The 18,528-nt window shown below is 35.6% G+C and overlaps 2 protein-coding genes across 3 annotated transcripts in view; one reads left to right on the top strand and one right to left on the bottom strand.

Moving 5' to 3' along the window:
* LOC128994893 (small nuclear ribonucleoprotein Sm D3-like) overlaps nucleotides 1-14,595 on the top strand; it is a 19,973-nt gene extending 5,378 nt beyond the window's left edge. Inside the window, exons 2-4 of one of the 2 annotated variants that reach the window (XM_054419720.1) lie at nucleotides 10,065-10,236; nucleotides 13,184-13,493; nucleotides 14,227-14,595. In XM_054419720.1, the coding sequence (XP_054275695.1) occupies nucleotides 13,208-13,493; nucleotides 14,227-14,366 (426 nt within the window). In that variant the 5' untranslated portion in view covers nucleotides 10,065-10,236; nucleotides 13,184-13,207 and the 3' untranslated portion in view covers nucleotides 14,367-14,595. The remainder of the gene's footprint in view (nucleotides 1-10,064; nucleotides 10,237-13,183; nucleotides 13,494-14,226) is intronic. The other variant, XM_054419721.1, reaches the window with a different exon arrangement.
* LOC128995519 (uncharacterized protein K02A2.6-like) lies at nucleotides 4,347-8,342 on the bottom strand. The gene has a single exon (XM_054420538.1). It carries the CDS (start codon nucleotides 8,340-8,342, stop codon nucleotides 4,347-4,349), a length of 3,996 nt encoding a protein of 1,331 aa, XP_054276513.1.
* Nucleotides 14,596-18,528: the final 3,933 nt, after the last annotated feature.

Here is an 18,528-nt window from a genome sequence, read left to right on the forward strand (position 1 = left end):
TACACATGATAAAGGTTGTTGACAAACTTATGGGAGAAAGTATGTGTCAGAATGCTGATACCGTTTATTTTTTTTTCTTTTCAAACAATCTTATAACACATTCTCCTTCCAAAATATACAAAATTTTTTTAGAACAGAAGATATCCTTGCTCATTGCAATGTTTTTAGAACAGGTAATACAAGCATATCTAGATACTCAAAAACCAAGATAACAATCAAACTGGAATTTAAAAAAATACAAGTTCAAACAGTTATTTTTGTTATCACAGTCCTAAACTTCATGGAATGTCAGTGCCAGAGTAGAAGTAGTTTGTCTTTCTGTGTAGTCCAAGTAGCTTCAGTTGCAAGTGGATGTGTAAGTTTAGTATGTGGGCCCATGTAGTGTCAAAAGTGAGAAAGGTGTCAAAGTCAGTGTAAGTGTAGAAGTGATTGTCGTAAGTAGTGAAGTGCAAGTGTAGTATGAAGACTTAGGGTTGTGATAACTATGGATTACCTTTTTTTACCTTTGGTGAGTTTGTATTACCTTTTCTTTTTACATTTTCTTTGCATTAAAAGTAAATTCACAAGTCTTTACGAAGGTAAACAAAAAAAATTAACTCTTGCAATGAAGTTTGCTTTAAACATCACTTTAAAAAAATCTTCAATTAAAATAGAAGTACACTCACATACCCTTTAAGACATAAAATAATACAATATCTCTTTTTTTCTTACCAAACTCAGTTATCAGTTTTACCTCACTTTCCTTGTGAATACTTTATTTGTATCCCTGTTTTAACTGAGATATATTTACTTTCTTCACCACTGCTAAATCTGAAATGCTCTGTATTAAAACAGTCACAGGATTAACAAAGTACAAAATCTTAAATGGTCCCATAAATCTAAGGTCAAGTTTGTTTTGGTACTTATCTATCTTTTTAGACAGTTTCTAATTTTCTAAGTACACTTTCATACCAACCTTAATTGGATGCTTAACTCTATCATCAGAGTAACGTTGTCTATTTTTATTTATCTCTACAGATTTCTTTAAATTTTTGATTGCAATCTTTACCTTACTTCTTATCTCATCAGGTGTCAGTTTTTCACTTACCAACTCATTTATGTTCCATAAATTGGACAAAGCATGGTTTGGTGGGTGATTAAACATAACTTTAAAAGCACTTGTTTTAATACTTTCATTGTATGCTGTATTAAAACCCTGCTGTAATAAAGTTAAATCATTGTCCCACTCATTATGTTTTTCATAGTAATAGGCTTTTAATGTACTGTACTCTTCAAATTTCTTAAGTACCTCTCAGACCTATTTCCACTTGGCTTATATGGAACTAATTTGTGGTGAGCTATTCCATATTTAAAACAAAAATCCTTAAATTCATTACATCTGGAACGGCTACCATTGTCAGACACCAAATACTTACAGCTACTAAAATTCTTAAAAATAACATTGTCGATCATATTTACAACACTTGAACCTTTACTGTCTTTTAGTGGAATCAACCATGTATACTTTGATACATCATCAACTGCAATAAGAACATTGTTATTGCCCTTTTTTGACCTCACCAATGGACCAAAAATGTCTATATACAATTTTTCCATAGGTTGTGAAGCATGTGTAGCAATTAACTCACCTTCATATCTTCTTTGTACGGGTTTTGCCATCGTACATATCTCACATTTTCTTACTCTTTCTTTGATTAAGTTTATTGTAAGTCCGGTCAGTAAAAACTTTCACAAACTTTGTCTAGTGTTCGTTTAATACCTGGATGTCCACCTAGAATGCTTACATGAAAATAATTAATACCCCCGCCGCAGCAAACCTGCAGACTAAGCGAATTTCCATTTCCCAGAATGGATTTACACTAAAATGTCTCCTTAAAAATATCACATTTATTCCCTATTTAAAATTTAAATCTATCTATATACATAAAATCCAATGTATGTTTGTTTGTATGTTTGTCCTTTATGGACTCCGAAACCGCTCGACAGATTGTAATGAAACTTTCAGGCATTATTAAGCATTATTCAATTATGGTTTGTGTAAAGTTTGGTGCAGATCCGTCAAAAGGGCTCCGCCCCAGTGGCTCTGGAGTTTCCCATGTTAACCTTATGAGTACTCATATTTAAATGGAATTAAAGAAAATTAACAGCTGGTTTAACTAAGCAATTTGATTCTGTGATGTTCAATAGCATTAAAAGTTAATAAGTTTACCAACAGGGTGCAGCACAATTATATTTTTTAAATTTATGACAACAGCTAATTTGCAACCAAAAGGTGAGTGAGCGTAGCGAACGAACTTCAACCAGGATCTTGAAAATGAACAAGCATTTGACATAAAAGCATAGGACAGGACGACGTCTGTCGGGCCAGCTAGTAGGGAATAAATGTGATAGAATAGAATCAGTTTTACACATAGGCCTACTTAGGTTTGCTGCAACAGGGAGGGAAAAAGTGTTTTTTATGTAAAATGTTAATAGTTAGTAAGAAGTAAAAACATTTTCAAAATTTGGGCAAAATATGTTTATAAACAAGGAAATTACAACAGTTTACTTATTCTCCATAAGAATAACATGGGAATTTTAAATTTACAATTTTTTAGAATTTTCTCTGTAACCATTAGGCGCATTATAACGCTCCAATATACTAAATAATTTGTTTTTTTAAGCTCTACAAAATAGTTTAGAAAAAAATTGCAAAATTTTATGTTTTTTTGGTCAAAAATGGGAAAAACCCATTTTTACCCCATAAAAGCCCCCATAAACCCCCGTTCCCATGGTCCGATCATGCTGGTTCGCGAACTCGTTCGAATAAACGTAGGTTTACACGTTTGTACCAAATTTCATCAAAATCGGATCATTTTTGCTCGAGTTATCGCGCTAACGGACACATATATATATATATTTATTAATTTGAACGGATGGTGTTTTTGGCCTCTAGGGACCTCAAAACGAAAAAAAAATCGGTCCCGGGAGGTCTTACCGTGAGTACTACGGTATTAGCTTATTCCCTATATGGGAAATTCGCTAAAAACCATATCCACCAACATTTTTGGTAAGTAAATTTTTTGCTTTGCTCTTTCATGATTCTTATACATTAAAACACCCTTACTTAAATAATATTTACAACCATTTACACCATTGTTTAAGGATTCAATTATTTTTAGAACACCACTATCATTCTGCTGATGTTCCTGAATTTTAGTAGGCTAAAGGAAACTGTTTGATAACATTCACATTACTAAAATCATAATTACAAGTTTCTTGTTTACCATTCATTATACACCTTTTTTACCTTTTGAGATTTTACCTTTTGTTTTTTATTAGTTTTACAGATTCCATTTAACTGTAATTGTTCTTCTCTCAACTCATGCATTCTAGATAAGCAATCAGCTACCTTATTATCAGTACCTTTCACATGTTGTACTTATAATGGGAGGTTTAATATTCTTTTCACCCACCTTCCAAGCCTACCTAACTTTCTAAAATGCCCTAACACCCAAGACAATGCACACTATTATCAATAATTAACAGAAAAGGTTGAATTTCTAAGTAACTATGAAATTTCTCAATGCTTAAAATTACTGCCAACGCTTCTTTTTCGTATACTGACATACACCTTTCAGCTTCTGTGAATTTTCTAGAATAATAGGCAATAGGCATTCTTTCATTGTTAACTTCTTGCAAAAGTACAGATCCCATACTAATTTCACTAGCATCAGACATGAGTATGAAGGGTTTGTCAAAATTAGGTATTGTCAATACAGGAGGAGTACTTATACATTCTTTAAGCTTTTCAAAACTGTCATTACATTCTTTACTCCACACAAACTTTGGAGCTTTAAACTCTCTTATTGCAACTGTTCTATCTGGATCAATTTTGATTGCATTCTTACTAATTTTGTGGCCTAAATAGCTAACCTCTTTACAAGCAAACTTAACTTTAGTAGGGTTCACAGGATTCACAGTTGATTATATTTACTTAGCCTATTGATTACCTCTTTCAAATGTGTAATGTGCTCCTCCAAAGAATTTGAATAAACAATAAGATCATCAACAAAATTCATTACATACTTAAACTTGATGTCATAAAAGATTTTATTGAAATAAGCACTCAATAAGCCTGAACCACAATGCAAACCATAAGGTATTCTATTAAATTTATACTGTGCAAATGGCGTGCGAAATGCAGTTATAGAATAATTAATTATTAAAACTCATTTTAAGTAAACTCAACCAAAAACTATTTATTTACAAAAACTAAACAAATAAGGTAAACAAACCAAATAGCAGATGATTCATACTTCATAACTCAGCTGGTAACAATAATCCTACATTTCTCCCCACCCAATTTAGGCTGAGTTTCCGAAACTATGTACATCATCATTTTCAGTTTCCATTTGCATTTTCCATTGAGGTGGATCAGTTGCACCTTCTCTTGCTCTCAGCTGGTCAGCGTGTTTTCTCTTTACATCTCCCCCAACTACTACTGTGTACGACAGCTCTCCCGTCCTTTCTTGTACTGTTCCTGGTCTCCAGCCCTTCTTTGTTTCATTTTGAACCCACACTTCTTGTTTGGCAGAAAACTCCTTTGGTTTGGATTTTAAGTCGTGGTAGTACTTCTGTCGCCACACTTGATTTTCTATTCTCTCTCTGCTATTACACCTCCACCTATCCAAAGCTGTTGGTAATCTTCTACCATAGAAAAGGACTGATGGTGGTTGTCCTGTGGTCTTTTGTGGGGTGTTTCGATACGCAAGCAACACTTGTAAAAGTGCAAGTGATGAACTGAGACCTTCTTGTTTGCAAGCACTATATCGACTCTTGAAGGTTCTGATAATCCTCTCCACTAAACCATTGGTTTTTGGATGATACGGCGCTGATGTGACATGACATATGTTATTGTTCTTACAAAAAGTCTTAAACTCATGGGACGTGAATGGGGTGCCATTATCGGATACAATTTTTTTAGGAATACCATACCTCGAAAACCAAGTCCTTAATCTATTTACAAGAGCAGCAGTTGTCGTACGGTCCATAACTTCGATCTCAACCCATTTTGAGTAAGCATCGATTCCTACTAACCAGAATCGGTTGTCAAATGGACCTGCGAAGTCGAGATGAATTCTCTCCCAAGGATCACTTGGAACATTCCAAGGATATAGAGGCACTTCTGTGTCAAATGATCGGTTACTCTGGCAAGGGTGGCATCTACGGACATAAACCTCAACATCCTTATTCAGATTAGGCCACCAAACATAATACCTTGATAGGGATCTCATGGCCTCTATTCCAGGATGTCCTTTGTGGAGTTCTTTCAATACATTTTCTCTCAAAATCTGTGGCACCACAATTCTTCCTAATCGCATGATTATGTCGTTTTCTAATGTCAGCTCTTCTCTCTTATTCCAATATGGTTTCATAGATGATGGCAAGCTTTCTGTATCTTTTGGCCAACCATGCTCCAGGTAGTCTGTAAGTTTCTTCATATTTGGGTCTTTCTTATACTCTCTTACAAGTTCATGATTTTGATAAACTACGTCAATTTTCTCCTGAACCAATGCTCGAATCTCTCTCTCATCTGGATCTAATACTTCTTGTGTCTTGAGTGAAAACCGAGACAAAAAATCAGCCACACAATTATCCTGTCCCTTGATGTACTGGATCTCAAAATCATACTCCATTAGATACAAAGCCCAACGAACCAAGCGGTTGTTTACTACTTTGGTAAGATCTCGATGCATTCCAAATATTCTTTCAAGTGGCTTGTGGTCCGTCCTCACCTTGAAATGTCTTCCACTGAGGTATTGTCTAAACTTCTTCACGGCAAAAACTAACGCCAGTGCTTCCTTGTCAACTGTAGCATACCTTTTTTCTGCTTCCGTAAGTGTCCTCGAGGCGTACATGACTGGCCTTTCCGTTCCATCCGGCATCAAATGTAACAGCACTGAACCCACCCCTTGTTCACTAGCATCACATTCAACAATGATCGGCTTTGATATGTCGTATGGGACTAATGTCTTCTCTAATGACAGGATATTCTTCAACTTGTCGAACGTAGTTTGTTCGGTGTCAGTCCATTTCCATTTAGTCTTCGTACCAGTCAGCTTATGCAAGCTCGAAGCGATCGCATGAAGATTAGGTATGTACCTTTCATAAAAATTTAGTGCCCCTAGAAAAGCTCGTAATTCTTTCACGTTTCTTGGCCTTGGTGCGTGTCTTATGGTTTCAACTTTGTCTTCGGAGGGATGAATACCATTCCCATCTATTGTATGACCTAAATACTTTACAGACTTCTGAAAGAACTTACATTTTGACAGTTTTGCTCTTATTCCACTTGATTCTAGTCGCCTCAAAACTTCTCTAAGAGTGGTTATATGGGTGGTCGTATCCTTACTAGAAATGATTATATCATCAAGTAGAACTCCAACATTAAGTCCTTTTAGTAAACTTTCCATGTACCTTTGAAATTTTGCTGGACTTGAGGAAAGACCAAAAGGCAACCTTTTGTAGCGAAAGTAGCCTACATGAGTTGCTATCGTAAGATACTTTTGTGACTCAGGGTGTACTTTCATTTGCAAGTACGCGTCTCGAAGATCTATCACTGAAAATATCTTTCCATCAGTTAATTTGGAAGTCAAGTCATCAAAGGTCGGCAAGAGGTGTCTCTCCGGAACGATGTTTGGATTCAAGGTTGTACGAAAATCGCCACAGATTCTGACTCTACCTCCACCCTTGTCTACGTTGACAGTTGGGGTACTCCATTCTATCGGTGTTTCGGAAGGATCCACTGCTTCCAAAACTCCTTCCTGTACTAATCGCCGTAATTCTCTCTCCACTGCCTCCCTTAAGGGGAATGGAACTCGTCGTGCCCCGTAAGATACAGGTTTTGTTCCACTTTTTAGATGTATAACTTCATTAGAGTCAGATATCGTTCCTAGCTCATCACGAAAGAGTTCAGAAAACTCCTGAGTTAATGTCACAACTTCTTTTTGTAACTCTTTTCTACAACTTTCTTCATTCTTGCCTGTCTCTTTACTATTTGTCTTTCCATTATCAATACGCCTAACCCTTACTTCCCTAGGCAAACTAAGATTGAAAGCTACACTCCACGGCAACCCAAATAATGGAACATCATCTTCTAGTAATACAATAACTGGCAATCGCTTAGTACGATTACGTAAAGTAACGTCCACAAAAGCCTTACCCATGACTTCTAGCTTATTTTTCCCATAGCCAGTGATTACATCAGACGTCTTTTTTAGAGATTCGCCACTTGAATTGATCTTATCCCAAAGAGACAAACTTATAGCACTTACCCGAGCTCCTGAATCAAACTCCATTCTAACATTATACCCGTTCAATTCTACATCTATCGTAGCTCTGGGAACCTTACTCTTGACAGACCTAATTTGTGTTCCGCTAACATCAATATCAGAACTACACTCATCATCGTAAGTTTGATCACAAGAATCATCTACTTTTCTCAAATTACCATCTGTTCTCTTGAAAAAATTATGTTTACTTTTGCACATTCTTGCGAAGTGGCCTCTCCTTGAACATTTCTTGCACACAGCAGAAATCGCAGGACACCTATCTTCACTAGGGTCATGTGTAAACCCACATCTATAACACCTATTGAAGCCAGTAGATTTCTGTACCTCTGGTTTCCTCTTTTCCTTACTGTCACTTACTTTAAGAATCTCATTTTTACACGAATGTTTGGAAACTTCTTCTCTCGCTCGTTCCATAGATTGAGCTAACTCTAGTACTACTGTTGACTTAACACGCTCACCTCGGTTATTAACTCCCTCGGGCCATCTTTGTCTGACTTCGACTTCAAATTCTGGACAGTTGCTTCCTACTGCAAACCTATCTCGTACTCGTTCATCTAAGCTATCTCCATATTTACAACTTCTAGCTAAAGACTTCAATCTGTTATAAAACAAAATAAATGTCTCACCATATTTTCTTATTGCTCTTTCGAACTCAAACCTTGTTGCAAAAAGGGTCCTTGTAGGCTTGAACAACCGGTTGGCTTCCTCTTTGACTTCGTCGTAGGTGCACTCCTCCCAGGCCCTTGGATACATCTGGTCCGACAGTGCCCTGAGGTGCTCCTCTCCGATATTTGCCAATAGAAGATCTCGCCGAGCCGCTTGTTCTTCTGTGTTAGCACCACCCAGTCCCTTAACTCTGCAGGTCAATTCAAAACGAGCTATGTAGTCTTCCCACAATTGTTCACTATTATACTCTTTAAATGAAAATCTGCTCATTCTATCTTGTATGCAAGACATGTTACTACAGTCAATTACACTCCTATACTGAGACTGGTCTGTTTTCCTCGGCATTTTCTCGTCGCCAATATAGAATAATTAATTATTAAAACTCATTTTAAGTAAACTCAACCAAAAACTATTTATTTACAAAAACTAAACAAATAAGGTAAACAAACCAAATAGCAGATGATTCATACTTCATAACTCAGCTGGTAACAATAATCCTACAGCAGTAATATGTTTACTTTCTTCATTTAACTTAATTTGATGAAAGCTGTTACATAAATCCAGAACAGTAAAATACTCAGCACCTTGTAAATAGTGATAGCTTTCTTGCAGATCCCCTATAGGATGGTTTACACACTCAATTTTGGAATTTAACGTTGAATAATTTATGACCATTCTATGCTTATCACTGTTTGGCTTACTTACAGTAAAAGTAGGACTACTGTAGTTTGATAAACTAGGTCTGATAATGTTCTGCCTTAACAAATCATCAATGATATCTTTTATAATCTTCATCTTAGGTGGACTTAGTGGATAAGGCCTTAAATTCACCGGTTCCTTATCTTTTAACTTTATAGAGTACTCAAAGTCCAGTGCTTCACCTATTTCATTAGTGAAAACTTTAGGGTGATTTTGTACAAGTTTTTGCAATTTCATCCTTAGCTTCTGTACAACCTACCATTATATTTTGATTTATGTTGCTACAAAAAACATTTACATAATTCAATAATGGCAACTTAACATTTGGTTTGTGTTTAAAGTAACACTAACTGTTACTCAAATCAATTACCATACCAGTATTCCCAAACTTGCCCCTAGAATGATGTTCCAAGTTACATTCTTGCCTATTAAAAAGTTGACATACCAGGAAAAATTATACAATTTTATTTTTATAGTACAAGTTCCTAGAATGTCTATTGCTTCTTTTGTTGCTGTGTAACAATTGTTATTATTATTTGAGTCAATTGTAAAACTTTTAACACATTTGCTAGCCTTTAACTTGTTAAACATACTTTCATTCATAATGTTAACTGAGCTACCTGTATCAATAAGTACAATTTCTTTTACTTTAGAATTAAATTTGACTTCTAACTTTGGTAATTGACACCTCAAACTACATTTTTGCCATGCTTTGTAATTTAAATGATTTAATCTCCTCTTGACCTTGAAAAATTCTTTCTTCAATTTACTTTTTTCATCTAACTTCTTCTTATTATTAACTTTTACATTCTTGGGTTTGGGGAAGCAGGGAAAGATCCACTCCCCCTTCCTATAACGTTTTTTGACTCTTGGTTGTTAAAATTGCTTCTCTGACCGTGAAAACAATTTTTAGCGATATGCCCTATTCTGTTGCAGTTATAACATTTTCTTTGATCTTGTAAATTGTTTACAAAATGTCTCTTACTATTTACTGATTTTCTCTCAAAATCACTAAATTTAACATTTTGCACATGAATACACATTTTATCTATTTCTTCAAAAATTTTAGGGTCACTCATGAATACTAGTCTAGCCCTATCTTCCTGGTTTATACCTAGTTTGATTATCTCAACTAGGTCTGATTCACTGTTGTCTAAGTTTAAGACCTTAGCACTTTCCCTGATTTCCATTGCATACACTGATAAAGGCTCGCCTATTTTTTGTGACTGATATTTTTGAATGACTACAACAACATCACACCAAACTCCCATAACATCACAGACAGTCCATCAGTATTACAAAATCAACTCCTCACAATCATCACACCACAGTCAGAAGTAACATATCTAAATAGCTTGATTTCAACAGTTATGAACACCCACCCTTACCCGTCCGAAGAAGAGAAAGGTCAATTGAGATTGCCTAGTGTGTATCTAGACGCCCTTCTGAAGACCTCCAACTCACCCAAAAAGACAACATCTCCGGAAAGTGATAAGAAAGAAAATACTTCTAAGGACACAAAAGAAAAGGAGAAATAAGTGTAAATAAATACTCGATCTCTAGTATGTAGTGTAGTAGTAGTTCCTTGACAGAAATGATTCTTGCCATTTCAGTATACGTAGACTTAGAAAAAAAAAAAATGTTGTAACAAAACTTTGGTTTTAATTTAATTTCTTCCTAAAATTCTTGATTATAGCTTCATTACAATTAATTTTGATAAATAGGTTTTATGATTGGAAATAATATACTTCAAATTCTTCACCATCATTCTTTAATTTAAATTGCTTTTGGTTACCAACAATCATGTGCCCTAAAAACAAACAAATTTAATAGATTTAAAATATAGTCAAAGTTAAAACATTTAGTTCATCTAGTAGATCGGTTAAAAGAACAATGTTTAAACTTTGACTATATTTTAAATCTATTAAATTTGTTTGTTTTTAGGGCACATGATTGTTGGTAACCAAAAGCAATTTAAATTAAAGAATGATGGTGAAGAATTTGAAGTATATTATTTCCAATCATAAAACCTATTTATCAAAATTAATTGTAATGAAGCTATAATCAAGAATTTTAGGAAGAAATTAAATTAAAACCAAAGTTTCGTTACAATGCAACATCCCAAGACGAAAATTACCCGAGCAGGGTGATGCCGAACAAGTTGTGTTTTGACAGTTCCCAAGTGTCAGCTGCAAAAATCGTGCCGCGCCTAAAATTCATTTGATTTCTAATCGTCGTGACATTGTTATATTAACTGCTACAGGGTTTGTTTATATAATAAAATGAAATTCAGAATGTGATCTTTCGCATGTTACATATAGCCTATTGATCAATCAGAGTTGATTATAAGCGGTGTTTCCACCGTTTAAAAAAATGTCGGCCCATACTAGCATACTACGATTGTTGGCCACTGCTAGGGTTAACTAGGCCTAAATGTTGTCGAAATATGGTATCAGCAAAAATTCCCTGCATCAGATGGTACCGGATATGACGTCAAATTCGAGCCATCAGCGTTGACAAACGAAGCCACGGCAATCCTCAGGAACTGGAATTGTGAAAAGTGTCAAGTATCTTATATTACTGCACAAGAGTTAATGAAATAAAAGTACATGTAAATGTTCATAGTTTATACAACCCTCCACCCACCCTTGTCCATGTTTTCTTTATGGTGTGTGGTGTCATAAACGCCTGTCGGACACAAAGCTGGTTCCCCAGGACACTGAGCACAAATTTACTTGGTTCTTGGGTACTTACGTATTAAACGGAGGCCACATTTTGTCAGCGCGCTGCGGCGGTTATGTTAGGTTGGGTTATCGTAAATATTATGTGTGTAGGACTTTCCTCGCTTCGTTATGAATCGATACCAGACGAGTTATACTTTCTATTATGATAACCCAACCTAACATAACCGCCGCAGCGCGCTGACAAAATGTGGCCTCCGTTTAATACGTAAGTACCGGTTCTTGTGTACTTGTGGCCATTAGCATAGCACATCTTGCACCTTTTTCGAGCAAGATTACCCTTTTTGCATCCCTTTTGACCTAGCGAACCTACTATATATGTCTATGCTATTTATATAGCGACAACTGACATCTATAATGTAGCCTAAGCTTTAGATTATAACTTCGACCCATTGCCGCAAGCCTTTCCCCTTAAGTCCCGCTCTGCCTGGCCTTTCACTTAAGTTTTGGTTTCCACTTGAAGCTTGCCATTATCATTTCACATTTCTTGCCTAGCTTAAGTATAAACCCTAAACCTAGTCTTGTTACTATCTATCGACCTTTTATTAAATTGTACTTAATAAAATTAACTTAAAGATCTGAAATGTATAATAGTGTTTAAAAGCACAGAGTTTATTACCACTGAAATTTTTTAGTGATTTACTCTTTTGGTAACTTGTACCTTTGACTACTGTATAACTAAATAGGCCTACAAGACATCCCATTCCCATTCAAAAGTTGTCACCAGTTTTCTAAATCAAAATCGTCGTAGTTCTTGTGAGCCATCGATAGATTGCGCTGATCTAAATCACTAAATTTCTGTTGAATATACAAAATTTTTAACAAAGTCAATCTAATGTATAATGACTTATGGTGAGCTAGACCTATAGCAACAACTGTTAACCTTATCAACTTGAACTGTTAACCCATCAACTTGGTCAGCAACAATAAATAAGGTAGAAAGTGGAATTTTAAGACCCTTATTCATTGCGAGACTGGCTCATATAACTATGGGATGTCTACTTCAGTACCGGTATCCAATAGTCAATGCCTGTACACAGCACCATAGACAAAAAAGGATTAAATATAGGACTGACTATAAAGGACTGTCAGCCGTGCTACGGTTACCATAGGTTCTGGTCACACCGCTGGGAGCGCCTTGTAGTTATGTAGCGTGTATGCCGTAACTATATGGTGCTCCCAGCGGTGTGCGCCAGAACCTATGGTAACCGCAGTACCACTGACGGTACCAGTATATATTTAATTCTTTTTGTCTATGACAGCACCCAGTAAATTAGGCCGGACTTAAATAAATCATTATTTTAGATGTTGCCTTGAGCCCTATTATTTTAGCCCAAAACTAATTATAATATTGAACTAAGTAAGAATATTAATAAGAAGGTAGAAAAGATTTTACTTAAATTTTTAGGTGGAATGTAACTGATTTTTATATATTCCGTTTATAACCTATGCTTACAGTATTCACTAACCTAAATTATTTATTTATTCCGTTTTTATTAATCTTGTAAATGATTTTAAAATGCTCATAAACTATCACAGTAAAAATGTTAACTTAGTCTACTGTATCCTTTCATTTTATGTGAATCATGAATCCTCTTCTATGCAGTCACGGGGACTTGTGAATCGTCCAGAAGTGTGTTCATGGTTGAAGATCCTTATTAGGTTAATCTACAGTTTCTTCCCTGTTGAAATATTTTAAAAGAAACCCTTAAATTTAAAATAATATTTGATCTCTATTGATTGCAGGCTTGACTGTAGCAAAGACACAACATGTCTATCGGAGTACCCATCAAAGTCCTACATGAAGCAGAGGGACATGTAATTACATGTGAAACCATGACGGGTGAAATTTACCGAGGCAAGCTAGTTGAAGCAGAAGACAACATGAACTGTCAGATGACAGGCCTCAGTGTTACGTATCGTGATGGAAAAACCGCAACTGTTGAGAATGTTTACATAAGAGGGTCAAAAATTCGATACCTGATACTTCCTGACATGTTAAAAAATGCTCCTATGTTTAAAAGAGCAGGGAATAAAGCTTCCAGCTCTGGAGCTGGTGAGTTAAAGATAGTCAATAATTTAACAAGTGTTAAAATAAGCCAATATTACAAATTTTAATTTTTATATTTCATACAAATATGCCAAATGTGGTTGTAGCCGATTTTTTCAAGTTCTCTGTTGCAGTTAGCTGCAAAATAGTTTTTACTGTAGAGAGATTTTACCAGTTTGGGATTGGAAGTGTGTGGCTAACTGATTTTTTTCAGGTGTTTACGGGAAAAATAGAATCGGCAACAATATTTCAACTTTGATTGATACATTTTTTCGCCTCATTTTATGAGTTTAATAGGGATTGCACAGTGTCTGTTTTGCTTCTTTTAAAATTAGTAGCCTATGGAAGAGGAGGACACAGTTATTTTTTTAGCTTTTGTTTTGGTTGAATATGGACGTTTTGTGTTGAAATACACGATGAAAGACGTAAAAAGGCATAACTCAGAAAAATTAATTAGCTAAATAGAGAATATAATTAAAAAAAAAACTGTGTCAATGGGGTTAGTCACATAAACCATCACATAATTTTTTATAGTTTTAGATGGGGGTAGCTCTCTCAGCAAGAAGCTCATTCAACTTAGTAAATGTCAAGTTATATTGAATTCAATAGTTCATTCAATAAACTATCCTCAGTCCTGAATTTTATAAAATGGCAACATCAGTTCCAAATGGATGGAATGTCCATTGCAGTCTCCTAAAGTCAACTATATAAACCGGTGCTAATGTTGTGATTGTTGTAGGACGTGGCAAGTCAGCCATTCTGCGTGCACAGGCAGCTCGAGGTAGAGGAAGGGGAGGCCCATCACAGAGAGGGCAGGGTCGACCCAACTGGCAGGGCGGCAGTGGTGGGGGCGGTCGTGGTGGACAAGAACGCCGCTGAAACTACCAACCTTCTATTCAATAATCTAGATTTTAAGAATGTTGATACTTTTCCTTTAAAAAATGTTGTTTATTGTTTCTGCTCAGTAATTAATTTTCATTAATTTCATTTACAGTTGACACAACATTAATTGAAATCTGTTATTTTTAAGAAGTAATTCCATTGCCCGTGTAAACATTTGTGTTCGTACAATTTACTGTAATTTTGTATTAAAATGTGTTTCTTATGATAAACCAATTTAAATGTCTTTTCTTAGTCCTTTAATTTTATAAGAGGTAAAATATTACTAACTGTAGAGCATCTTCTGAAGTGTCAAGAGCATTTAGTTTCATTATGCAAATTCATTGACAAAGTCAATGGTAAATGTTGGTATTAAAGGATCAGTCAGTGATAAAGTTTACTATTTATACAACCGGAATGGCTTGTGTCAAGCCTTCTCAATAATTCTATAATCATAAATTAAAGTCATGACGTTTAAAAATGTGTGTTAGTTCAAGCTGATGTACATTTCTTGCTTTTGGAGTTAAAGTAGGGTATACAAAAATCACTTGCAAAATTGAAATGCCTTTAGATTGTCAAGTTGGCATAAAGTATAGGTATTTTAACTTTGATCAAATACTTAACATGTAACTAAAGTTGGTTGTAATTTCTTGTGTGCAGTTGGATTGTCCAAAACACAAAATGAATACCTATAATCAGTGTTCGATTTGTAAAAATTGAGGTGCCGGAACTGTAACCTATTTAATGTGATTAGTACCCAATTATGCCAACATTTTTATCTCTCCGAAAGAGAGGTACCAGAACTCCGTGCCGCCGCGTTTCCCCGCAGATCGAGCACTGTCCATAATAAATCAACATGTGAATATTATACAAATCTGAGAAAAATCATGAATGCTTCAATGTTACAGCTTTGTCCATATGAGACTGCCTTGACTGTGAAAACTTGGTATTGTCTTGATGGTGATTGACACCTAATTGATAAATAATGTTCCTGGTTTTTATTTTGACTTTTTGATTGAATAGACTTTAAAATAACTTTCATCCAAATGACATTAAGCTTAAAATAAGCAACATAGCCATTTTGGCAACCACAATAAAGCCTTATTGTCATCCGATCAACAGTGACCGCTCTTGTGGACATTTTTTAGCACATTGACAACTTGAATGATATGGTAAAACAGCATAAGACCAGAGACTATTGATCATTTGGCAAATACAATATTGATATTGTCATGGAATATATTTGTGAGAATTCAAGTCACATATAAAGGTATTAAAAAAATATCTACATCAAGTAAAAAACAATAATTTTCGAGGCATTTTTAATTCAAAATTACGATAGATAAGAGTCATTTTAGGAGTGCTACCGGTGCACTATAAATAGACTAATAAAAACTAAGCAAAGCATTATCGGGTTTGATCCAAACTCCAAACAATTAAACGAAAGGGTTCCCCCAAGGCTCAATCTTAGGACCTAAATCTTAGGATCTAAATGCTTTGTTTACAGCTGATTCCCCTAACCAGGTCAGTGAGTTTTCAAAGCATGTGTGTTTGTAGATGACGATGACACCAAATGTACCATAATGCACATAACACCATTACTAATACACTGCACTGCCTTTAATATTACCAGTGCCAATTTTGAAACCTCTCTATCTCCAAAACAAATAAATTTAAGGAAATCAAAATTTGAATATTAGCAACATTAAATTCTTGAGAAATTGATGTAGGGGGTTTGTTTTAAACCCACGCTGCATACAATCCTCCTGCATACGATTAGCTGATTACCTCCTTCCTCACACATACCAGCTACGCTATAGATGGGTCCAACCTCGATCAGGAACTGTTCTGGCCTCAATTGAAACCACTGTCCCTGAGAAACGCCATGTTAAATAATGAACACCACTAGGTGAGATCACTTTTGGGCTTGTGGATATTAGGAGATAGGACTTCATATTTACATGAGACCTGGGCGCCCCCCACTCCTCAGTGTCCGAATCTACTGATCAAAATACTTATTACACAGATGCAACTGCAAGTGCAGGCTAACTAAAGGCTCAATCAAAGCTTCAAACATTTTTCTAGCTAATTGTATAGAGAGTGAGGGTACACATTTTTAGATTTAGCTATACCAATGAGTGAATACATACTTTATTATATTTGACTTCAGGGAGTCAATCTTGACTCTTGCTTTGCTTGTAAGGCTGAAGCAATAGTCGACTTCGACATTCTTGTAATAGAGTCTGCCCCTTCCCACCAAACAAGGCTGATAAATTTGTTTTGGATACTCTTCTATGAAATTAATTTTGATATCCAAATGGATGTGTATGTGCAACGATTTCAGAGAAAATAAATGTACACACTGGCTTCACATGTCTTAGAATCATTGCTTTATAAACTCATACAAATGTTAGTTCTGGAATTTTAAGGAAAAAAAAAACTCGTTCTGAATTAAATTACATGTCTGTAGTGATCATAGATAAAGGGTCTTGCACCAAGTGCAATTATTATCAAAGACACTGTGATTGATAGTACGCTCTTGCCTAGAAGTTACTTAATACTTGAATACTTGTAGTTTCCGTCCGTAGTCCAGGGCAGGAATTGGACAGGTCAATAGGTTAGGTATAATAGGCTAATAATAAAAAAATAACTTATAAGAAAAATCACATCCTATGCCAAAGGGCTCTGTTTTGTGAAATTTAGAAAATCTTCCACATCATAAAAACCATTTTTTTGTCAGGAAAGATTTGATTTCTGTTTTGAATTTTGAGATTTTTTGAATGTTTTGAAGTTGTTTTTGGCAGTGCTTGGAAAAGTTTTAAACCGGAATAGTGAGGTTTTTGTTCAAACAATTTTAGCCTGATGTGTTGTTGAGCATGAATTCCTTTGTTTCTAGTGTTGTATTTGTGATCTACGAAATGAGGTTGAATGTGTTGTGATTTTATGTATGCTACTGCTTCGTAGATGAATATGCATGGGACAGTCAAGAGTCCAAGCTGGATGAAAGCATCTCTGCAGCTGGCATCCTGGTGGCATGCCTAGGATGGTTCTTATTGCTTTTTTTGCCAGACAAAAACTGTTTCCAAATTCTTTTTGGTGGAAGAACCCCACAAAATGATGGAATATGAAATGTACTGCTCGAACAGTCCGTGATAGACGAGCCTGGATAGAGCATCGCTGCCGTAGGACCTCATCCTACGTAGAATGAAGAGTCCTCGAGCAAGCGATCTCTCTAATCCATAAATGTGCTCGCCCCATCCGAGTCTATCATCCAGCCTCACCCCTAAGAAGTCAGCCGTTTTTGATTGTTCAATTTGATTCTCTCCTATAAATAGGTTCGGAGTCCTATTATTTTTGGAATTTTGCTTTTGTGCTGTTTGAAAACACAAATAGTTCGTTTTCTGGGAATTTAAACAGAGTTTGTTTGCTTAAAAAAATTTAGAAAGATCTGAATTTTTTTGTTTGCTTCGCCCTCCAGAGTCTCAACATCCTTACCCTTCATGACCGATGTTGTATCATCCGCAAAGAGGTAGACATCAAACTCTGGAATCAGTGGAATCGCATTGGTGATGTCACTAATGTAAACCAAGAATAGGAGAGGTCCTTAGACGGATCCTTGCGGAACTCCGCTTGTGATTTTTTGAGGAGTCGACATGACATTTTTAATTTTGTGATTTGATTTTCCTCTAATTTCAGTAATTTGGTATCGGTTTGTCATGTACGACTCAATCCATTTGAAAACAATTCCGGAAATGCCAATTGAAGCCAATTTTTCCAAAAGAATGATATGATCGACATAGTCAAATGCTTTTGACAAGTCTGTGAAGCAACCCACCACTGTCTCCCCAGCCTCAACCGCATCGATACAATCATTAACAAAATCAATGAGAGCCAATTTTGTGGATCTGTTTACAATACAGACAATATTGTTTACTTCAATGAATTCAGTAAGTTGCTCCGAAACAACTTTTTCGATTAATTTTGAGACTGACGGAAGAAGCGAGACTGGACGATAGTTGCCCGGACCGGTTCTATCCGCCTTTTTGAAGAGGTTTGACTTTAGCTACTTTGCAATTTTTGGGGAAAAACCCAGTTTTGAAGGAAAAATTTATTATGTAAGTCAACGGCAGTAAAATCTCAGATTTGCAAAATTTCAGTGCGT

Source organism: Macrosteles quadrilineatus, unplaced genomic scaffold, assembly GCF_028750875.1.
Source record: "Macrosteles quadrilineatus isolate MER2022 unplaced genomic scaffold, UCM_ALF_1.0 Scaffold_5__1_contigs__length_97177068, whole genome shotgun sequence".
Taxonomy (NCBI): domain Eukaryota; kingdom Metazoa; phylum Arthropoda; class Insecta; order Hemiptera; family Cicadellidae; genus Macrosteles; species Macrosteles quadrilineatus.

Coding starts and splice junctions, on each gene's coding strand:
- LOC128995519 (XM_054420538.1), bottom strand. CDS start 8,342: ATGCCGAGGAAAACAGACCAGTCTCAGTATAGGAGTGTAATTGACTGT.